Consider the following 24,992-nt stretch of genomic DNA (forward strand, 5'->3'; position numbering starts at 1 on the left):
CCCCAGTGGGTATTGAACCCACCATCCTGGCCCCAGCGGGTATAGAACCCACCATCCTGGCCCCAGTGGGCATTGAACCCACCATCCTGGCCCCAGTGGGTTCTGAACCCACCATCCTGGCCCCAGCGGGTATTGAACCCACCATCCTGGCCCCAGTGGGCATTGAACCCACCATCCTGGCCCCAGCGGGTATTGAACCCACCATCCTGGCCCCAGTGGGCATTGAACCCACCATCCTGGCCCCAGTGGGCATTGAACCCACCATCCTGGCCCCAGTGGGTATTGAACCCATAATCCTGGCCCCAGCGGGTATTTAACCAACCATCCTGGCCCCAGTGGGTATTGAACCCACCATCCTGGCCCCAGCGGGTATTGAACCCACCATCCTGGCCCCAGTGGGTATTGAACCCATAATCCTGGCCCCAGTGGGTAGTGAACCCACCATCCTGGCCCCAGTGGGTATTGAACCCACCATCCTGGCCCCAGCGGGTATTGAACCCACCATCCTGGCCCCAGTGGGTATTGAACCCATAATCCTGGCCCCAGTGGGAATTGAACCCACCATCCTGGCCCCAGTGGGTATTGAACCCACCATCCTGTAGTGAACCCACCATCCTGGCCCCAGTGGGTATTGAACCCACCATCCTGGCCCCAGTGGGCATTGAACCCACCATCCTGGCCCCAGTGGGTATTGAACCCACCATCCTGGCCCCAGTGGGTATTGAACCCACCATCCTGGCCCCAGTGGGCATTGAACCCACCATCCTGGCCCCAGCGGGTATTGAACCCACCATCCTGGCCCCAGTGGGTATTGAACCCATAATCCTGGCCCCAGTGGGTAGTGAACCCACCATCCTGGCCCCAGTGGGTATTGAACCCACCATCCTGGCCCCAGTGGGTATTGAACCCACCATCCTGGCCCCAGTGGGTATTGAACCCACCATCCTGGCCCCAGTGGGTATTGAACCCACCATCCTGGCCCCAGCGGGTATTGAACCCACCATCCTGGCCCCAGCTGGTATTGTACCCACCATCCTGGCCCCAGTAGGTATTGAACCCACCATCCTGGCCCCAGTGGGTATTGAACCCACCATCCTGGTCCCAGTGGGTATTGAACCCATAATCCTGGCCCCAGTGGGTATTGAACCCACCATCCTGGCCCCAGTGGGTATTGAACCCACCATCCAGGCCCCAGTGGGTATTGAACCCATAATCCTGGCCCCAGCGGGTATTTAACCAACCATCCTGGCCCCAGTGGGTATTGAACCCACCATCCTGGCCCCAGCGGGTATTGAACCCACCATCCTGGCCCCAGTGGGTATTGAACCCATAATCCTGGCCCCAGTGGGTAGTGAACCCACCATCCTGGCCCCAGTGGGTATTGAACCCACCATCCTGGCCCCAGCGGGTATTGAACCCACCATCCTGGCCCCAGTGGGTATTGAACCCATAATCCTGGCCCCAGTGGGTAGTGAACCCACCATCCTGGCCCCAGTGGGTATTGAACCCACCATCCTGTAGTGAACCCACCATCCTGGCCCCAGTGGGTATTGAACCCACCATCCTGGCCCCAGTGGGCATTGAACCCACCATCCTGGCCCCAGTGGGTATTGAACCCACCATCCTGGCCCCAGTGGGTATTGAACCCACCATCCTGGCCCCAGTGGGCATTGAACCCACCATCCTGGCCCCAGCGGGTATTGAACCCACCATCCTGGCCCCAGTGGGTATTGAACCCATAATCCTGGCCCCAGTGGGTAGTGAACCCACCATCCTGGCCCCAGTGGGTATTGAACCCACCATCCTGTAGTGAACCCACCATCCTGGCCCCAGTGGGTATTGAACCCACCATCCTGGCCCCAGCGGGTATTGAACCCACCATCCTGGCCCCAGTGGGTATTGAACCCAGAATCCTGGCCCCAGTGGGTAGTGAACCCACCATCCTGGCCCCAGTGGGTATTGAACCCACCATCCTGGCCCCAGCGGGTATTGAACCCACCATCCTGGCCCCAGTGGGTATTGAACCCATAATCCTGGCCCCAGTGGGTAGTGAACCCACCATCCTGGCCCCAGTGGGTATTGAACCCACCATCCTGTAGTGAACCCACCATCCTGGCCCCAGTGGGTATTGAACCCACCATCCTGGCCCCAGTGGGCATTGAACCCACAATCCTGGCCCCAGTGGGTATTGAACCCACCATCCTGGCCCCAGTGGGTATTGAACCCACCATCCTGGCCCCAGTGGGCATTGAACCCACCATCCTGGCCCCAGCGGGTATTGAACCCACCATCCTGGCCGCAGTGGGTATTGAACCCATAATCCTGGCCCCAGTGGGTAGTGAACCCACCATCCTGGCCCCAGTGGGTATTGAACCCACCATCCTGGCCCCAGTGGGTATTGAACCAACCATCCTGGCCCCAGTGGGTATTGAAACCACCATCCTGGCCCCAGTGGGTATTGAACCCACCATCCTGGCCCCAGCGGGTATTGAACCCACCATCCTGGCCCCAGCTGGTATTGTACCCACCATCCTGGCCCCAGTCGGTATTGAACCCACCATCCTGGCCCCAGTGGGTATTGAACCCACCATCCTGGCCCCAGTGGGTATTGAACCCATAATCCTGGCCCCAGTGGGTATTGAACCCACGATCCTGGCCCCAGTGGCTATTGAACCCACCATCCTGGCCCCAGTGGGTATTGAACCCATAATCCTGGCCCCAGCGGGGATTTAACCAACCATCCTGGCCCCAGTGGGTATTGAACCCACCATCCTGGCCCCAGCGGGTATTGAACCCACCATCCTGGCCCCAGTGGGTATTGAACCCATAATCCTGGCCCCAGTGGGTAGTGAACCCACCATCCTGGCCCCAGTGGGTATTGAACCCACCATCCTGGCCCCAGCGGGTATTGAACCCACCATCCTGGCCCCAGTGGGTATTGAACCCATAATCCTGGCCCCAGTGGGTAGTGAACCCACCATCCTGGCCCCAGTGGGTATTGAACCCACCATCCTGTAGTGAACCCACCATCCTGGCCCCAGTGGGTATTGAACCCACCATCCTGGCCCCAGTGGGCATTGAACCCACCATCCTGGCCCCAGTGGGTATTGAACCCACCATCCTGGCCCCAGTGGGTATTGAACCCACCATCCTGGCCCCAGTGGGCATTGAACCCACCATCCTGGCCCCAGCGGGTATTGAACCCACAATCCTGGCCCCAGTGGGTATTAAACCCATAATCCTGGCCCCAGTGGGTAGTGAACCAACCATCCTGGCCCCAGTGGGTATTGAACCCACCATCCTGGCCCCAGTGGGCATTGAACCCACCATCCTGGCCCCAGTGGGTATTGAACCCACCATCCTGGCCCCAGTGGGTATTGAACCCACCATCCTGGCCCCAGTGGGCATTGAACCCACCATCCTAGCCCCAGCGGGTATTGAACCCACCATCCTGGCCCCAGTGGGTATTGAACCCACCATCCTGGCCCCAGTGGGTATTGAACCCACCATCCTGGCCCCAGTGGGTAATGAACCCACCATCCTGGCCCCAGTGGGTATTGAACCCACCATCCTGGCCCCAGTGGGTAGTGAACCCACCATCCTGGCCCCAGTGAGTATTGAACCCACCATCCTGTAGTGAACCCACCATCCTGGCCCCAGTGGGTATTGAACCCACCATTATGGCCCCAGTGGGTAGTGAACCCACCATCCTGGCCCCAGTGGGTATTGAACCCACCATCCTGTAGTGAACCCACCATCCTGGCCCCAGTGGGTATTGAACCCACCATCCTGGCCCCAGTGGGCATTGAACCCACCATCCTGGCCCCAGTGGGTATTGAACCCACCATCCTGGCCCCAGTGGGTATTGAACCCACCATCCTGGCCCCAGTGGGCATTGAACCCACCATCCTGGCCCCAGCGGGTATTGAACCCACCATCCTGGCCCCAGTGGGTATTGAACCCACCATCCTGGCCCCAGTGGATATTGAACCCACCATCCTGGCCCCAGTGGGTAGTGAACCCACCATCCTGGCCCCAGCGGGTATTGAACCCACCATCCTGGCCCCAGCGGGTATTGAACCCACCATCCTGGCCCCAGCGGGTATTGAACCCATAATCCTGGCCCCAGCGGGTATTGAACCCACCATCCTGGCCCCAGTGGGTATTGAACCCACCATCCTGTAGTGAACCCACCATCCTGGCCCCAGTGGGTATTGAAACCACCATCCTGGCCCCAGCGGGTATTGAACCCATCATCCTGGCCCCAGTGGGTATTGAACCCACCATCCTGGCCCCAGTGGGTATTGAACCCACCATCCTGGCCCCAGTGGGCATTGAACCCACCATCCTGGCCCCAGCGGGTATTGAACCCACCATCCTGGCCCCAGCGGGTATTGAACCCACCATCCTGGCCCCAGCGGGTATTGAACCCACAATCCTGGCCCCAGTGGGTATTAAACCCATAATCCTGGCCCCAGTGGGTAGTGAACCAACCATCCTGGCCCCAGTGGGTATTGAACCCACCATCCTGGCCCCAGTGGGCATTGAACCCACCATCCTGGCCCCAGTGGGTATTGAACCCACCATCCTGGCCCCAGTGGGTATTGAACCCACCATCCTGGCCCCAGTGGGCATTGAACCCACCATCCTAGCCCCAGCGGGTATTGAACCCACCATCCTGGCCCCAGTGGGTATTGAACCCACCATCCTGGCCCCAGTGGGTATTGAACCCACCATCCTGGCCCCAGTGGGTAATGAACCCACCATCCTGGCCCCAGTGGGTATTGAACCCACCATCCTGGCCCCAGTGGGTAGTGAACCCACCATCCTGGCCCCAGTGGGTATTGAACCCACCATCCTGTAGTGAACCCACCATCCTGGCCCCAGTGGGTATTGAACCCACCATTATGGCCCCAGTGGGTAGTGAACCCACCATCCTGGCCCCAGTGGGTATTGAACCCACCATCCTGTAGTGAACCCACCATCCTGGCCCCAGTGGGTATTGAACCCACCATCCTGGCCCCAGTGGGCATTGAACCCACCATCCTGGCCCCAGTGGGTATTGAACCCACCATCCTGGCCCCAGTGGGTATTGAACCCACCATCCTGGCCCCAGTGGGCATTGAACCCACCATCCTGGCCCCAGCGGGTATTGAACCCACCATCCTGGCCCCAGTGGGTATTGAACCCACCATCCTGGCCCCAGTGGATATTGAACCCACCATCCTGGCCCCAGTGGGTAGTGAACCCACCATCCTGGCCCCAGTGGGTATTGAACCCACCATCCTGGCCCCAGCGGGTATTGAACCCACCATCCTGGCCCCAGCGGGTATTGAACCCATAATCCTGGCCCCAGCGGGTATTGAACCCACCATCCTGGCCCCAGTGGGTATTGAACCCACCATCCTGTAGTGAACCCACCATCCTGGCCCCAGTGGGTATTGAAACCACCATCCTGGCCCCAGCGGGTATTGAACCCATCATCCTGGCCCCAGTGGGTATTGAACCCACCATCCTGGCCCCAGTGGGTATTGAACCCACCATCCTGGCCCCAGTGGGCATTGAACCCACCATCCTGGCCCCAGCGGGTATTGAACCCACCATCCTGGCCCCAGCGGGTATTGAACCCACCATCCTGGCCCCAGCGGGTATTGAACCCACCATCCTGGCCCCAGTGGGCATTGAACCCACCATCCTGGCCCCAGCGGGTATTGAACCCACCATCCTGGCCCCAGCGGGTATTGAACCCACCATCCTGGCCCCAGTGGGCATTGAACCCACCATCCTGGCCCCAGTGGGCATTGAACCCACCATCCTGGCCCCAGTGGGTATTGAACCAACCATCCTGGCCCCAGCGGGTATTGAACCCACCATCCTGGCCCCAGCGGGTATTGAACCCACCATCCTGGCCCCAGTGGGTATTGAACCCACCATCCTGGCCCCAGCGGGTATTGAACCCACCATCCTGGCCCCAGCAGGTATTGAACCCACCATCCTGGCCCCAGCGGGTATTGAACCCACCATCCTGGCCCCAGTGGGTATTGAACCCACCATCCTGGCCCCAGCGGGTATTGAACCCAACATCCTGGCCCCAGTGGGCATTGAACCCACCATCCTGGCCCCAGTGGGTATTGAACCCACCATCCTGGCCCCAGTGGGCATTGAACCCACCATCCTGGCCCCAGCGGGTATTGAACCCACCATCCTGGCCCCAGTGGGCATTGAACCCACCATCCTGGCCACAGCGGGTATTGAACCCACCATCCTGGCCCCAGCGGGTATTGAACCCACCATCCTGGCCCCAGTGGGTATTGAACCCACCATCCTGTAGTGAACCTATCATCCTGGCACCAGCGGGTATTGAACCCACCATCCTGTAGTGAATCCTTCATCCTGTAGTGAACCCACCATCCTGGCCCCAGCGGGTATTGAATCCACCATCCTGTATTGAACCCACCATCCTGTAGTGAACCTATCATCCTGGCACCAGCGGGTATTGAACCCACCATCCTGTAGTGAATCCTTCATCCTGTAGTGAACCCACCATCCTGGCCCCAGCGGGTATTGAATCCACCATCCTGTATTGAACCCACCATCCTGTAGTGAACCTATCATCCTGTAGTGAACCCACCATCCTGTAGTGAACCCAACATCCTGTAGTGAACCCACCATCCTGGCCCCAGCGGGTATTGAACCCACCATCCTGTAGTGAACCCACCGTCCTGTAGTGAACCCACCATCCTGTAGTGAACCCACCATCCTGTAGTGAATCCACCATCCTGTAGTGAACCCACCATCCTGTAGTGAATCCATCATCCTGTAGTGAACCCACCATCCTGTAGTGAATCCACCATCCTGTAGTGAACCCACCATCCTGTAGTGAACCCACCATCCTGGCCCCAGCGGGTATTGAATCCACCATCCTGTAGTGAACCCACCATCCTGTAGTGAACCCACCATCCTGGCCCCAGCGGGTATTGAACCCACCATCCTGTAGTGAATCCACCATCCTGGCCCCAGCGGGTATTGAACCCACCATCCAGGCCCCAGTGGGTATTGAACCCACCATCCTGGCCCCAGCGTGTTCTGAACCGACCATCCTGGCCCCAGTGGGTAGTGAACCCACCATCCTGGCCCCAGCGGGTATTGAACCCACCATCCTGGCCCCAACGGGTATTGAACCCACCATCCTGGCCCCAGTGGGTAGTGAACACACCATCCTGGCACCAATGGGTATTGAACCCACCATCCTGTAGTGAACCCACCATCCTGGACCCAGTGGGTATTGAACCCACCATCCTGTAGTGAACCCACCATCCTGGCCCCAACGGGTATTGAACCCACCATCCTGGCCCCAGTGGGTAGTGAACACACCATCCTGGCACCAATGGGTATTGAACCCACCATCCTGTAGTGAACCCACCATCCTGGCCACAGCAGGTATTGAACCCACCATCCTGTAGTGAACCCACCATCCTGGCCCCAGCGGGAATTGAATCCACCATCCTGGCCCCAGCGGGTATTGAACCCACCATCCTGTAGTGAACCCACCATCCTGGCCACAGCAGGTATTGAACCCACCATCCTGTAGTGAATCCACCATCCTGGCCCCAGCGGGTATTGAATCCACCATACTGGCCCCAGCGGGTATTGAACCCACCATCCTGTAGTGAATCCACCATCCTGGCCCCAGCGGGTATTGAACCCACCATCCTGGCCCCAGCAGGTATTGAACCCACCATCCTTGCCCCAGCGGGTATTGAATCCACCATCCTGGCCCCAGCGGGTATTGAACCCACCATCCTGTAGTGAATCCACCATCCTGGCCCCAGCGGGTATTGAACCCACCATCCTGGCCCCAGCGGGTATTGAACCCACCATCCTGGCCCCAGTGAGTAGTGAACCCACTATCCTGGCCCCAGCGGGTATTGAACCCACCATCCTGGCCCCAGTGGGTATAGAACTCACCATCCTGGCCCCAGCGGGTAATGAACCCACCATCCTGGCCCCAGCGGGTAATGAACCCACCATCCTGGCCCCAGCGGGTATTGAACCCACCATCCTGGCCCCAGCGGGTATTTAACCCGCCATCCTGGCCCCAGCAGGTATTGAACCCACCATCCTGGCCCCAGCGGGTATTGAACCCACCATCCTGGCCCCAGTGGGTATTGAACCCACCATCCTGGCCCCAGTGGGTATTGAACCAACCATCCTGGCCCCAGTGGGTATTGAAACCACCATCCTGGCCCCAGTGGGTATTGAACCCACCATCCTGGCCCCAGCGGGTATTGAACCCACCATCCTGGCCCCAGCTGGTATTGTACCCACCATCCTGGCCCCAGTGGGTATTGAACCCACCATCCTGGCCCCAGTGGGTATTGAACCCACCATCCTGGCCCCAGTGGGTATTGAACCCATAATCCTGGCCCCAGTGGGTATTGAACCCACGATCCTGGCCCCAGTGGCTATTGAACCCACCATCCTGGCCCCAGTGGGTATTGAACCCATAATCCTGGCCCCAGCGGGGATTTAACCAACCATCCTGGCCCCAGTGGGTATTGAACCCACCATCCTGGCCCCAGCGGGTATTGAACCCACCATCCTGGCCCCAGTGGGTATTGAACCCATAATCCTGGCCCCAGTGGGTAGTGAACCCACCATCCTGGCCCCAGTGGGTATTGAACCCACCATCCTGGCCCCAGCGGGTATTGAACCCACCATCCTGGCCCCAGTGGGTATTGAACCCATAATCCTGGCCCCAGTGGGTAGTGAACCCACCATCCTGGCCCCAGTGGGTATTGAACCCACCATCCTGTAGTGAACCCACCATCCTGGCCCCAGTGGGTATTGAACCCACCATCCTGGCCCCAGTGGGCATTGAACCCACCATCCTGGCCCCAGTGGGTATTGAACCCACCATCCTGGCCCCAGTGGGTATTGAACCCACCATCCTGGCCCCAGTGGGCATTGAACCCACCATCCTGGCCCCAGCGGGTATTGAACCCACCATCCTGGCCCCAGTGGGTATTGAACCCATAATCCTGGCCCCAGTGGGTAGTGAACCAACCATCTTGGCCCCAGTGGGTATTGAACCCACCATCCTGGCCCCAGTGGGCATTGAACCCACCATCCTGGCCCCAGTGGGTATTGAACCCACCATCCTGGCCCCAGTGGGTATTGAACCCACCATCCTGGCCCCAGTGGGCATTGAACCCACCATCCTAGCCCCAGCGGGTATTGAACCCACCATCCTGGCCCCAGTGGGTATTGAACCCACCATCCTGGCCCCAGTGGGTATTGAACCCACCATCCTGGCCCCAGTGGGTAGTGAACCCACCATCCTGGCCCCAGTGGGTATTGAACCCACCATCCTGGCCCCAGTGGGTAGTGAACCCACCATCCTGGCCCCAGTGGGTATTGAACCCACCATCCTGTAGTGAACCCACCATCCTGGCCCCAGTGGGTATTGAACCCACCATTATGGCCCCAGTGGGTAGTGAACCCACCATCCTGGCCCCAGTGGGTATTGAACCCACCATCCTGTAGTGAACCCACCATCCTGGCCCCAGTGGGTATTGAACCCACCATCCTGGCCCCAGTGGGCATTGAACCCACCATCCTGGCCCCAGTGGGTATTGAACCCACCATCCTGGCCCCAGTGGGTATTGAACCCACCATCCTGGCCCCAGTGGGCATTGAACCCACCATCCTGGCCCCAGCGGGTATTGAACCCACCATCCTGGCCCCAGTGGGTATTGAACCCACCATCCTGGCCCCAGTGGATATTGAACCCACCATCCTGGCCCCAGTGGGTAGTGAACCCACCATCCTGGCCCCAGTGGGTATTGAACCCACCATCCTGGCCCCAGCGGGTATTGAACCCACCATCCTGGCCCCAGCGGGTATTGAACCCATAATCCTGGCCCCAGCGGGTATTGAACCCACCATCCTGGCCCCAGTGGGTATTGAACCCACCATCCTGTAGTGAACCCACCATCCTGGCCCCAGTGGGTATTGAAACCACCATCCTGGCCCCAGCGGGTATTGAACCCATCATCCTGGCCCCAGTGGGTATTGAACCCACCATCCTGGCCCCAGTGGGTATTGAACCCACCATCCTGGCCCCAGTGGGCATTGAACCCACCATCCTGGCCCCAGCGGGTATTGAACCCACCATCCTGGCCCCAGCGGGTATTGAACCCACCATCCTGGCCCCAGCGGGTATTGAACCCACCATCCTGGCCCCAGTGGGCATTGAACCCACCATCCTGGCCCCAGCGGGTATTGAACCCACCATCCTGGCCCCAGCGGGTATTGAACCCACCATCCTGGCCCCAGCGGGTATTGAACCCACCATCCTGGCCCCAGCGGGTATTGAACCCACCATCCTGGCCCCAGTGGGCATTGAACCCACCATCCTGGCCCCAGTGGGCATTGAACCCACCATCCTGGCCCCAGTGGTTATTGAACCAACCATCCTGGCCCCAGCGGGTATTGAACCCACCATCCTGGCCCCAGCGGGTATTGAACCCACCATCCTGGCCCCAGTGGGTATTGAACCCACCATCCTGGCCCCAGCGGGTATTGAACCCACCATCCTGGCCCCAGCAGGTATTGAACCCACCATCCTGGCCCCAGCGGGTATTGAACCCACCATCCTGGCCCCAGTGGGTATTGAACCCACCATCCTGGCCCCAGCGGGTATTGAACCCAACATCCTGGCCCCAGTGGGCATTGAACCCACCATCCTGGCCCCAGTGGGTATTGAACCCACCATCCTGGCCCCAGTGGGCATTGAACCCACCATCCTGGCCCCAGCGGGTATTGAACCCACCATCCTGGCCCCAGTGGGCATTGAACCCACCATCCTGGCCCCAGCGGGTATTGAACCCACCATCCTGGCCCCAGCGGGTATTGAACCCACCATCCTGGCCCCAGTGGGTATTGAACCCACCATCCTGTAGTGAACCTATCATCCTGGCACCAGCGGGTATTGAACCCACCATCCTGTAGTGAATCCTTCATCCTGTAGTGAACCCACCATCCTGGCCCCAGCGGGTATTGAATCCACCATCCTGTATTGAACCCACCATCCTGTAGTGAACCTATCATCCTGGCACCAGCGGGTATTGAACCCACCATCCTGTAGTGAATCCTTCATCCTGTAGTGAACCCACCATCCTGGCCCCAGCGGGTATTGAATCCACCATCCTGTATTGAACCCACCATCCTGTAGTGAACCTATCATCCTGTAGTGAACCCACCATCCTGTAGTGAACCCAACATCCTGTAGTGAACCCACCATCCTGGCCCCAGCGGGTATTGAACCCACCATCCTGTAGTGAACCCACCGTCCTGTAGTGAACCCACCATCCTGTAGTGAACCCACCATCCTGTAGTGAATCCACCATCCTGTAGTGAACCCACCATCCTGTAGTGAATCCATCATCCTGTAGTGAACCCACCATCCTGTAGTGAATCCACCATCCTGTAGTGAACCCACCATCCTGTAGTGAACCCACCATCCTGGCCCCAGCGGGTATTGAATCCACCATCCTGTAGTGAACCCACCATCCTGTAGTGAACCCACCATCCTGTAGTGAACCCACCATCCTGGCCCCAGCGGGTATTGAACCCACCATCCTGTAGTGAATCCACCATCCTGGCCCCAGCGGGTATTGAACCCACCATCCAGGCCCCAGTGGGTATTGAACCCACCATCCTGGCCCCAGCGTGTTCTGAACCGACCATCCTGGCCCCAGTGGGTAGTGAACCCACCATCCTGGCCCCAGCGGGTATTGAACCCACCATCCTGGCCCCAACGGGTATTGAACCCACCATCCTGGCCCCAGTGGGTAGTGAACACACCATCCTGGCACCAATGGGTATTGAACCCACCATCCTGTAGTGAACCCACCATCCTGGACCCAGTGGGTATTGAACCCACCATCCTGTAGTGAACCCACCATCCTGGCCCCAACGGGTATTGAACCCACCATCCTGGCCCCAGTGGGTAGTGAACACACCATCCTGGCACCAATGGGTATTGAACCCACCATCCTGTAGTGAACCCACCATCCTGGCCACAGCAGGTATTGAACCCACCATCCTGTAGTGAACCCACCATCCTGGCCCCAGCGGGAATTGAATCCACCATCCTGGCCCCAGCGGGTATTGAACCCACCATCCTGTAGTGAACCCACCATCCTGGCCACAGCAGGTATTGAACCCACCATCCTGTAGTGAATCCACCATCCTGGCCCCAGCGGGTATTGAATCCACCATACTGGCCCCAGCGGGTATTGAACCCACCATCCTGTAGTGAATCCACCATCCTGGCCCCAGCGGGTATTGAACCCACCATCCTGGCCCCAGCAGGTATTGAACCCACCATCCTTGCCCCAGCGGGTATTGAATCCACCATCCTGGCCCCAGCGGGTATTGAACCCACCATCCTGTAGTGAATCCACCATCCTGGCCCCAGCGGGTATTGAACCCACCATCCTGGCCCCAGCGGGTATTGAACCCACCATCCTGGCCCCAGTGAGTAGTGAACCCACTATCCTGGCCCCAGCGGGTATTGAACCCACCATCCTGGCCCCAGTGGGTATAGAACTCACCATCCTGGCCCCAGCGGGTAATGAACCCACCATCCTGGCCCCAGCGGGTATTGAACCCACCATCCTGGCCCCAGCGGGTATTTAACCCGCCATCCTGGCCCCAGCAGGTATTGAACCCACCATCCTGGCCCCAGCGGGTAGTGAACCCACCATCCTGATCCAAGTGGGTAGTGAACCCACCATCCTGGCCCCAGTGGGCATTGAACCCACCATCCTGGCCCCAGTGGGTATTTAACCCACCATCCTGGCCCCAGTGGGTATTGAACCCAACATCCTGGCCCCAGTGGGCATTGAACCCACCATCCTGGCCCCAGCGGGTATTGAACCCACCATCCTGGCCCCAGTGGGCATTGAACCCACCATCCTGGCCCCAGCGGGTATTGAACCCACCATCCTGGCCCCAGCGGGTATTGAACCCACCATCCTGGCCCCAGTGGGTATTGAACCCACCATCCTGTAGTGAACCTATCATCCTGGCACCAGCGGGTATTGAACCCACCATCCTGTAGTGAATCCTTCATCCTGTAGTGAACCCACCATCCTGGCCCCAGCGGGTATTGAATCCACCGTCCTGTATTGAACCCACCATCCTGTAGTGAACCTATCATCCTGTAGTGAACCCACCATCCTGGCCCCAGCGGGTATTGAACCCACCATCCTGTAGTGAACCCACCATCCTGTAGTGAACCCACCATCCTGTAGTGAACCCACCATCCTGTAGTGAATCCACCATCCTGTAGTGAACCCACCATCCTGTAGTGAATCCATCATCCTGTAGTGAACCCACCATCCTGTAGTGAATCCACCATCCTGTAGTGAACCCACCATCCTGTAGTGAACCCACCATCCTGGCCCCAGCGGGTATTGAATCCACCATCCTGTAGTGAACCCACCATCCTGTAGTGAACCCACCATCCTGTAGTGAACCCACCATCCTGGCCCCAGCGGGTATTGAACCCACCATCCTGTAGTGAATCCACCATCCTGGCCCCAGCGGGTATTGAACCCACCATCCAGGCCCCAGTGGGTATTGAACCCACCATCCTGGCCCCAGCGTGTTCTGAACCGACCATCCTGGCCCCAGTGGGTAGTGAACCCACCATCCTGGCCCCAGCGGGTATTGAACCCACCATCCTGGCCCCAACGGGTATTGAACCCACCATCCTGGCCCCAGTGGGTAGTGAACACACCATCCTGGCACCAATGGGTATTGAACCCACCATCCTGTAGTGAACCCACCATCCTGGCCCCAGTGGGTATTGAACCCACCATCCTGTAGTGAACCCACCATCCTGGCCCCAACGGGTATTGAACCCACCATCCTGGCCCCAGTGGGTAGTGAACACACCATCCTGGCACCAATGGGTATTGAACCCACCATCCTGTAGTGAAACCATTATCCTGGCCACAGCAGGTATTGACCCCACCATCCTGTAGTGAACCCACCATCCTGGCCCCAGCGGGAATTGAATCCACCATCCTGGCCCCAGCGGGTATTGAACCCACCATCCTGTAGTGAACCCACCATCCTGGCCACAGCAGGTATTGAACCCACCATCCTGTAGTGAATCCATCATCCTGGCCCCAGCGGGTATTGAATCCACCATACTGGCCCCAGCGGGTATTGAACCCACCATCCTGTAGTGAATCCACCATCCTGGCCCCAGCGGGTATTGAACCCACCATCCTGGCCCCAGCAGGTATTGAACCCACCATCCTGGCCCCAGCGGGTATTGAATCCACCATCCTGGCCCCAGCGGGTATTGAACCCACCATCCTGTAGTGAATCCACCATCATGGCCCCAGCGGGTATTGAACCCACCATCCTGGCCCCAGCGGGTATTGAACCCACCATCCTGGCCCCAGTGCGTAGTGAACCCACTATCCTGGCCCCAGCGGGTATTGAACCCACCATCCTGGCCCCAGTGGGTATAGAACTCACCATCCTGGCCCCAGCGGGTAATGAACCCACCATCCTGGCCCCAGTGGGTATTGAACCCACCATCCTGGCCCCAGCGGGTATTTAACCCGCCATCCTGGCCCCAGCAGGTATTGAACCCACCATCCTGGCCCCAGCGGGTAGTGAACCCACCATCCTGATCCAAGTGGGTAGTGAACCCACCATCCTGGCCCCAGTGGGTATTGAACCCACCATCCTGGCCCCAGCGGGTATTGAATCCAGCATCCTGGCCCCAGCGGGTATTGAACCCACCATCCTGGCCCCAGCGGGTATTGAACCCACCATCCTGTAGTGAACCCACCATCCTGGCCCCAGCGGGTATTGAATCCACCATCCTGGCCCCAGTGGGTATTGAACCCACCATCCTGTAGTGAGCCCACCATCCTGGCCCCAGCGGGTATTGAACCCACCATCCTGGCCCCAGCGGGTATTGAACCCACCATCCTGTAGTGAAGCCACCATCCTGGCCCAAGCGGGCATTGAATCCACCATCCTGGCCCCAGTGGGTATTGAACCCACCATTCTGTAGTGAACCCACCATCTTGGCCCCAGTGGGTATTGAACCCACCATCCTGGCCCCAGTGGGTATTGCACCCACAATCCTGGCCCCAGCTGGTATTGAACCCACAATCCTGGCCCCAGCGGGTATTGAACCCACCATCCTGGCCCCAGTGGGTATTGAATCCACCATCCTGGCCCCAGTGGGCATTGAACCCACCATCCTGTAGTGAACCCACCATCCTGGCCCCAGTGGGTATTGAAGCCACCATCCTGTAGTGAACCCACCATGCTGGCCCCAGTGGGTATTGAATCCACCATCCTGGCCCCAGTGGGTATAGAACCCACCATCCTGGCCCCAGTGGGTAGTGAACCCACCATCCTGGCACCAATGGGTATTGAACCCACCATCCTGGCCCCAGTGGGTATAGAACCCACCATCCTGGCCCCAGTGGGTAGTGAACCCACCATCCTGGCCCCAGCGGGTATTGAACCCATGATCCTGGCCCCAGTGGGTAGTGAACCCACCATCCTGGTGTTGAAACCGCCATATTCTACAAACTGAGCCCAACAGGAAAAAAGGTCCAAGCGATTGGCTTCCTGGATTAGGATCTATAGCTATGAGAGGATGTGGTTCCTGGATTAGGATCTATAGCTAAGAGAGGATGTGGATCCCCTGTTTAGGATCTATAGCTACGAGAGGATGTGGCTTCCTGGATTAGGATCTATAGCTACGAGAGGATGTGGCTTCCTGGATTAGGATCTATAGCTATGAGAGGATGTGGATCCCTGGATTAGGATCTATAGCTATGACAGGATGTGGTTACTGGATTAGGATCTATAGCTAAAACAGGATGTGGCTTCCTGGATTAGGATCTATAGCTATGACAGGATGTGGTTCCTGGATTAGGATCTATAATTATGACAGGATGTGGTTCCTGGATTAGGATCTATAGCTATGACAGGATGTGGTTCCTGGATTAGGATCTATAGCTATGAGAGGATGTGGTTCCCCGGATTAGGATCTATAGCTGAAATCCATGTCAGGTGTGTGTGAGTGTGTGCTTAAGGTGTGTGTGTGTGTGTGTGTGTGTGTGTGTGTGTGTGTGTGTGTGTGTGTGTGTGTGTGTGTGTGTGTGTGTGTGTGTGTGTGTGTGTGTGTGTGTGTGTGTGCTTAAGGTGTATGTGTTCTCACTCCAGGCCCAGCTGTCGACAGACAACCTCCACGTCGCTCTCATCCCATTGGTCGTCGCAGACGGATCCCCACACGCCCCCGTGGAAAACCTCAACACGCCCCTCCCACGCTGACCCCCCCCCCACCAACCTCACTGGCACCAACGCTACCACTGGACACAGACACACCGAAACACAGAGGACAGAGTTACTACCCCCCTAATCCTAACCCCCACACATTTTCTACTAGTCCAGTGTGAATAGTACTAGTCCAGTCTGAATAGTACTAGTCCAGTCTGAATAGTACTAGTCCAGTCTGAATAGTACTAGTCCAGTCTGAATAGTACTAGTCCAGTCTGAATAGTACTAGTCCAGTCTGAATAGTACTAGTCCAGTGTGAATAGTACTAGTCCAGTCTGAATAGTACTAGTCCAGTCTGAATAGTACTAGTCCAGTCTGAATAGTACTAGTCCAGTCTGAATAGTACTAGTCCAGTCTGAATAGCACTAGTCCAGTCTGAATAGTACTAGTCCAGTCTGAATAGTACTAGTCCAGTCTGAATAGCACTAGTCCAGTCTGAATAGTACTAGTCCAGTCTGAATAGTACTAGTCCAGTGTGAATAGTACTAGTCCAGTCTGAATAGTACTAGTCCAGTCTGAATAGCACTAGTCCAGTCTGAATAGTACTAGTCCAGTCTGAATAGTACTAGTCCAGTCTGAATAGTACTAGTCCAGTCTGAATAGCACTAGTCCAGTCTGAATAGCACTAGTCCAGTCTGAATAGTACTAGTCCAGTGTGAATAGTACTAGTCCAGTCTGAATAGTACTAGTCCAGTCTGAATAGTACTAGTCCAGTCTGAATAGTACTAGTCCAGTCTGAATAGCACTAGTCCAGTCTGAATAGTACTAGTCCAGTCTGAATAGCACTAGTCCAGTCTGAATAGTACTAGTCCAGTCTGAATAGTACTAGTCCAGTGTGAATAGTACTAGTCCAGTCTGAATAGTACTAGTCCAGTCTGAATAGTACTAGTCCAGTCTGAATAGTACTAGTCCAGTCTGAATAGTACTAGTCCAGTGTGAATAGTACTAGTCCAGTCTGAATAGTACTAGTCCAGTGTGAATAGTACTAGTCCAGTCTGAATAGCACTAGTCCAGTCTGAATAGCACTAGTCCAGTCTGAATAGTACTAGTCCAGTGTGAATAGTACTAGTCCAGTCTGAATAGTACTAGTCCAGTGTGAATAGGACTAGTCCAGTCTGAATAGTACTAGTCCAGTGTGAATAGTACTAGTCCAGTCTGAATAGGACTAGTCTGAATAGTACTAGTCCAGTCTGAATAGTACTAGTCCAGTCTGAATACGACTAGTCCAGAATGAATACGACTAGTCCAGTCTGAATAGGACTAGTCTGAATAGTACTAGTCCAGTCTGAATAGTACTAGTCCAGTCTGAATACGACTAGTCCAGTCTGAATAGGACTAGTCTGAATAGTACGAGTCCAGTCTGAATAGTACTAGTCCAGTCTGAATACGACTAGTCCAGTCTGAATACGACTAGTCCAGTGTGAATAGTACTAGTCCAGTCTGAATACGACTAGTTCAGTCTGAATACGACTAGTCCAGTGTGAATAGTACTATTCCAGTCTGAATAGGACTAGTCCAGTCTGAATAATACTAGTCCCTCCCACCACCACCTTCCATTGGGGTACAGGTGACCCCTGCAGAGTGGGGACACTCCCCTCCTACCTTCCATTGGGGTACAGGTGACCCCTGCAGAGTGGAGACACTCCCCTCCTACCTTCCATTGGGGTACAGGTGACCCCTGCAGAGTGGGGACACTCCCCTCCTACCTTCCATTGGGGTACAGGTGACCCCTGCAGAGTGGGGACACTCCCCTCCTACCTTCCATTGGGGTACAGGTGACCCCTGCAGAGTGGAGACACTCCCCTCCTACCTTCCATTGGGGTACAGGTGACCCCTGCAGAGTGGGGACACTCCCCTCCTACCTTCCATTGGGGTACAGGTGACCCCTGCAGAGTGGGGACACTCCCCTCCTACCTTCCATTGGGGTACAGGTGACGGCTGCAGCGTGGGGACACTCCCCTCCGTTCCATGGAACACTGGGACACTGCAGTATATCAGGCTCATCCCCCTGACAGTGGACCGCCCCCCAGTGCATTCTGACCACACCCCCTCGAGGAGATAGGGCGGAGGAGCGCACTCGGCCAGAGAAACTACAGGGAGAGAGAGATGGAGACACAGACAGACAGACAGACAGACAGACAGGATGCACACAGAGACACACGGAGACAGACAGACAGACAGACACACGCAGGCCCACACACACACACACACACACACACACACACACACACACACACACACACACACACACACACACACACACACACACACACACACACACACACACACACACACAGTCAAGCAGTCATTTTAAACCAATCACTGTCACCCTCTTTAGCATGTCTGTCTGTATCCCCCCTTTCCTCTCCTCTGACCTGAACTTTGGAGCTGTGTGTGTGTGTGTGTGTGTGTGTGTGTGTGTGTGTGTGTGTGTGTGTGTGTCGGTGTCAGCATGTCAGAGGTTGCAGCGTCTCTATTTCCACCAGGGAAATCAAGGGGTCTCTCCACCTCTCCCACCACAGCTGAGGAGTTCTGTCTCTGGATAAGATCTGTCCACATCTCCCTCCTCCTTCCTGTCCCTGTTGACCCCTAGTACAGTATCCCCTTCTACAGGCTATGACCCCTAGTACAGTATCCCCTTCTACAGGCTATAACCCCTAGTACAGTATCCCCTTCTACAGGCTATGACCCCCTAGTACAGTATCCCCTTCTACAGGCTATGACCCCTAGTACAGTATCCCCTTCTACAGGCTATGACCCCTAGTACAGTATCCCCTTCTACAGGCTATGACCCCTAGTACAGTATCCCCTTCTACAGGCTATAACCCCTAGTACAGTATCCCCTTCTACAGGCTATAACCCATAGTACAGTATCCCCTTCTACAGGCTATGACCCCTAGTACAGTATCCCCTTCTACAGGCTATGACCCCTAGTACAGTATCCCCTTCTACAGGCTATGACCCATAGTACAGTATCCCCTTCTACAGGCTATGACCCCTAGTACAGTATCCCCTTCTACAGGCTATGACCCCTAGTACAGTATCCCCTTCTACAGGCTATAACCCCTAGTACAGTATCCCCTTCTACAGGCTATGACCCATAGTACAGTATCCCCTTCTACAGGCTATGACCCCTAGTACAGTATCCCCTTCTACAGGCTATGACCCCTAGTACAATATCCCCTTCTACAGGCTATAACCCCTAGTACAGTATCCCCTTCTACAGGCTATAACCCCTAGTACAGTATCCCCTTCTACAGGCTATGACCCCTAGTACAGTATCCCCTTCTACAGGCTATAACCCATAGTACAGTATCCCCATCTACAGGCTATGACCCACAGTCAATACCACTACATTAAGTGTGTGTGATGGAGTAGGGGGTAAATAGCTAGCTAAGGACTTGAATCCGTGGGGTGGGGGGGGGTTGGAATCTGAGGTTCAGGATGGGACAGACTACGAAGACTGTGGAGAAGAGGAGAGCGGAGAGGAGAGGAGGAGAGGAAATGAGAGAGGAAAGAGGAGAGGAAATGAGAGCGGAGAGGAAAGGAGAGGAGCAAGGAGAGGAAAGGAGAGGAGCAAGGAGAGCGGAGAGGAAAGGAGAGATGAGAGGAAAGGAGAGATGAGAGGAAAGGAGAGATGAGAGGAAAGGACCAAGGAGAGGAAAGGAGCAAGGAGAGGAAAGGAGAGGAGCAAGGAGAGGAAAGGAGAGGAGCAAGGAGAGCGGAGAGGAAAGGAGAGATGAGAGGAAAGGAGAGATGAGAGGAAAGGAGCAAGGAGAGGAAAGGAGAGGAGCAAGGAGAGGAAAGGAGAGGAGCAAGGAGAGCGGAGAGGAAAGGAGAGGAGAGGAGAGGAAAGGAGAGATGAAAGGAAAGGAGAGATGAGAGGAAAGGAGAGATGAGAGGAAAGGAGAGAGGAGAGGAAAGGAAAGGAGAGATGAGAGGAAAGGAGAGCGGAGAGGAAAGGAGAGGAGCAAGGAGAGGAAAGGAGAGGAGAAGACTGGAGAGGAAAGGAGAGAGGAGAGGAGGAAAGGAGAATCTAAAGAGTCCAGTTTAAACAGGGGTCAAGGTTAAACACCACATTTAGAAGTCCTCTGTCCTGTCTAGAGACCTGCTACATCATCTGTCCTGTCTAGAGACCTGCTACATCATCTGACCTGTCTAGAGACCTGTTACATCATCTGTCCTGTCTAGAGACTTGCTACATCATCTGTCCTGTCTAGAAACCTGCTATATCATCTGTCCTGTCTAGAGACCTGCTACATCATATGTCCTGTCTAGAGACCTGCTACATCATATGTCCTGTCTAGAGACCTGCTATATCACCTGTCCTGTCTAGAGACCTGCTACATCATCTGTCCTGTCTAGAGACCTGCTACATCACTTGTTACATCACCTGTCCTGTCTAGAGACCTGCTACATCACCTGTTACATCATCTGTCCTGTCTAGAGACCTGCTACATCATATGTCATGTCTAGAGACCTGCTACATCATATGTCCTGTCTAGAGACCTGCTATATCACCTGTCCTGTCTAAAGACCTGCTACATCATCTGTCCTGTCTAGAGACCTGCTACATCACTTGTTACATCACCTGTCCTGTCTAGAGACCTGCTACATCACCTGTTACATCATCTGTCCTGTCTAGAGACCTGCTACATCATATGTCCTGTCTAGAGACCTGCTACATAATCTGTCCTGTCTAGAGACCTGCTAAATTACCTGTCCTGTCTAGAGACCTGCTACAACACCTGTCCTGTCTAGAGACCTGCTACATCATCTGTCCTGTCTAGAGACCTGCTACATCATCTGTCCTGTCTAGAGACTTGCTACATCACCTGTTTCATCACCTGTCCTGTCTAGAGACCTGCTACATCATCTGTCTTGTCTAGAGACCTGCTACATCATCTGTCTTGTCTAGAGACCTGCTACATCATCTGTCCTGTCTAGAGACCTGCTACATCACCTGTTACATCACCTGTCCTGTCTAGAGACCTGCTACATCACCTGTTACATCACCTGTCCTGTCTAGAGACCTGCTCAAACATCTGTCCTATCTAGAGACCTGCTACATAACCTGTTACATCACCTGTCCTGTCTAGAGACCTGCTACAACATCTGTCCTATCTAGAGACCTGCTACATCAACTGTTCCACACCTGTCCTGTTTAGAGACCTGCTACAACATCTGTCCTATCTAGAGACCTGCTACATCACCTGTTACATCACCTGTCCTGTCTAGAGACCTGCTACAACATCTGTCCTATCTAGAGACCTGCTACATCACCTGTTACATCACCTGTCCTGTCTAGAGACCTTTTTCTAGGATAACCGCTCCCCTCCTTTTTCTAGGATAACCACTCCACTCCTTCCTTTTTCTAGGATAACCGCTCCACTCCTTTTTCTAGGATAACCACTCCCCTCCTTTCCTTTTCTAGGATAACCGCTCCACTCCTTTTTCTAGGATAACCACTCCCCTCCTTCCTTTTTCTAGGATAATCGCTCCCCTCCTTCCTTTTTCTAGGATAACCGCACCACTCCTTTTTCTAGGATAATCGCTCCCCTACTTTTTCTAGGATAACCGCTCCACTCCTTTCTTTTTCTAGGATAACCGCTCCACTCCTTCCTTTTTCTAGGATAACCGCTCCACTCCTTCCTTTTTCTAGGATAACTGCTCCACTCCTTTTTCTAGGATAACCGCTCCACTCCTTTCTTTTTCTAGGATAACCACTCCCCTCCTTTTTCTAGGATAACCGCTCCACTCCTTTTTCTAGGATAACCACTCCCCTCCTTTTTCTAGGATAACCACTCCCCTCCTTTCTTTTTCACTACCTCTTTCTTTGTGCGTTTGTGAGACTGCATATGTGAGTGTGCGTGTGTGTGTGTTGTGCCCGCGCATGGGTGTGACTCACCCCTGTCCCAGCTGTCTGCAGACCACTGTAGCGTCCTGCTCTCCCCAGTCATCACCACAGACAGACCCCCAGACCCCCTGTAGATAAACCTCCACCCTGCCATCCAGCTTAGAGCGGCCGCCCTGCAGGCGCACTGACCCTGGACGAGACACACACACACACACCGTTTAGATCATTTTCCACTGAGGAAGAAAGAAAGAGAAAGAGAGCGAGAGTGACAGAGCGAGAGTGACAGAGCAAGAGTGACAGAGCAAGAGTGACAGAGCGAGAGAGAGAGAGAGAGAAACAGAGCGAGAAAGAGAGAGACACAGAGCGAGAGAGAGACACAGAGCGAGAGAGAGAGACACAGAGCAAGAGAGTGAGAGACACAGAGCGAGAGACAGAGCGAGAGACACAGAGCGAGAGAGAGAGACACAGAGCGAGAGACACAGAGCGAGAGAGAGAGAGAGAGAGAGAGAGAGAGAGAGAGAGAGAGAGAGAGAGAGAGAGACACAAAACATCGTCAGAACATTAGTCAGTCCCTGCAGAGAACGTCCGGTACAGCACTACTAAATCACACAGCATGTCTATCTTGGTAGAGTCTCCCCCTAATGACTGACAGCTTGTCTGTCTTGGTAGAGTCTCCCCCTAATGACTGACAGCTTGTCTGTCTTGGTAGAGTCTCCCCCTAAGGACTGACAGCTTGTCTGTCTTGGTAGAGTCTACCCCTAATGACTGACAGCGTGTCTATCTTGGTAGTCTCCCCCTAATGACTGACAGCTTGTCTATCTTGGTAGAGTCTCCCCCTAATGACTGACAGCTTGTCTATCTTGGTAGAGTCTCCTCCCGAATGACTGACAGCGTGTCTATCTTGGTAGAGTCTCCCCTAATGACTGACAGCCTGTCTATCTTGGTAGTCTCCCCATAATGACTGACAGCTTGTCTATCTTGGTAGAGTCTCCACCTAATGACTGACAGCTTGTTTATGTTGGTAGAGTCTCCCCCTAATGACTGACAGCTTGTCTATCTTGGTAGAGTCTCCTCCCGAATGACTGACAGCGTGTCTATCTTGGTAGAGTCTCCCCTAATGACTGACAGCTTGTCTGTCTTGGTAGAGTCTCCCCCTATTGACTGACAGCGTGTCTATCTTGGTAGAGTCTCCCCCTAATGACTGACAGCTTGTCTGGCAGCTTGTCGATCTTGGTAGAGTCTCCCCCTAATGACTGACAGCTTGTCTGGCAGCTTGTCGATCTTGGTAGAGTCTCCCCCTAATGACGGACAGCTTGTCTGGCAGCTTGTCTATCTTGGTAGAGTCTCCCCCTAATGACGGACAGCTTGTCTGGCAGCTTGTCTATCTTGGTAGAGTCTCCCCCTAATGACTGACAGCTTGTCGATCTTGGTAGAGTCTCCGCCTATTGACGGACAGCTTGTCTGGCAGCTTGTCTATCTTGGTAGAGTCTCCCCCTATTACCTGACAGCTTGTCGATCTTGGTAGAGTCTCCCCCTAATGACGGACAGCTTGTCTGGCAGCTTGTCTATCTTGGTAGAGTCTCCCCCTAATGACGGACAGCTTGTCTGGCAGCTTGTCTATCTTGGTAGAGTCTCCCCCTATTACCTGACAGCTTGTCGATCTTGGTAGAGTCTCCCCCTAATGACTGACAGCTTGTCGATCTTGGTAGAGTCTCCCCCTAATGACGGACAGCTTGTCTGGCAGCTTGTCTATCTTGGTAGAGTCTCCCCCTATTACCTGACAGCTTGTCGATATTGGTAGAGTCTCCCCCTAATGACGGACAGCTTGTCTGGCAGCTTGTCTATCTTGGTAGAATCTCCCCCTAATGACGGACAGCTTGTCTGGCAGCTTGTCGATCTTGGTAGAGTCTCCCCCTAATGACGGACAGCTTGTCTGGCAGCTTGTCTATCTTGGTAGAGTCTCCGCCTATTACCTGACAGCTTGTCGATCTTGGTAGAGTCTCCCCCTAATGACTGACAGCTTGTCTATCTTGGTAGAGTCTCCCCCTAATGACTGACAGCTTGTCTGGCAGCTTGTCGATCTTGGTAGAGTCTCCCCCTAATGACTGACAGCTTGTCTGGCAGCTTGTCGATCTTGGTAGAGTCTCCCCCTAATGACGGACAGCTTGTCTGGCAGCTTGTCTATCTTGGTAGAGTCTCCCCCTAATGACGGACAGCTTGTCTGGCAGCTTGTCTATCTTGGTAGAGTCTCCCCCTAATGACTGACAGCTTGTCGATCTTGGTAGAGTCTCCCCCTAATGACGGACAATTTGTCTGGCAGCTTGTCTATCTTGGTAGAGTCTCCCCCTATTACCTGACAGCTTGTCGATCTTGGTAGAGTCTCCCCCTAATGACGGACAGCTTGTCTGGCAGCTTGTCTATCTTGGTAGAGTCTCCCCCTATTACCTGACAGCTTGTCGATCTTGGTAGAGTCTCCCCCTAATGACGGACAATTTGTCTGGCAGCTTGTCTATCTTGGTAGAGTCTCCCCCTATTACCTGACAGCTTGTCGATCTTGGTAGAGTCTCCCCCTAATGACGGACAGCTTGTCTGGCAGCTTGTCTATCTTGGTAGAGTCTCCCCCTATTACCTGACAGCTTGTCGATCTTGGTAGAGTCTCCCCCTAATGACGGACAGCTTGTCTGGCAGCTTGTCTATCTTGGTAGAGTCTCCCCCTAATGACTGACAGCTTGTCGATCTTGGT

General features: G+C 55.2%; 1 protein-coding gene across 1 annotated transcript in view; it reads right to left on the reverse strand.

Annotated features, from left to right (window-relative positions):
* The window catches only part of LOC139374070 (neurotrypsin-like), a 93,348-nt gene that overhangs the window by 58,594 nt on the left and 9,762 nt on the right, over positions 1–24,992 (reverse strand). The window contains exons 2-4 of the mRNA XM_071115051.1: positions 22,301–22,439; positions 18,307–18,482; positions 16,274–16,424 (exon numbers count right to left, since the gene is read on the reverse strand). Coding sequence (XP_070971152.1) covers positions 16,274–16,424; positions 18,307–18,482; positions 22,301–22,439 — 466 coding nt within the window. The remainder of the gene's footprint in view (positions 1–16,273; positions 16,425–18,306; positions 18,483–22,300; positions 22,440–24,992) is intronic.

Source organism: Oncorhynchus clarkii, chromosome 19 (genome assembly GCF_045791955.1).
Source record: "Oncorhynchus clarkii lewisi isolate Uvic-CL-2024 chromosome 19, UVic_Ocla_1.0, whole genome shotgun sequence".
NCBI classification, from domain to species: Eukaryota; Metazoa; Chordata; class Actinopteri; order Salmoniformes; family Salmonidae; genus Oncorhynchus; species Oncorhynchus clarkii.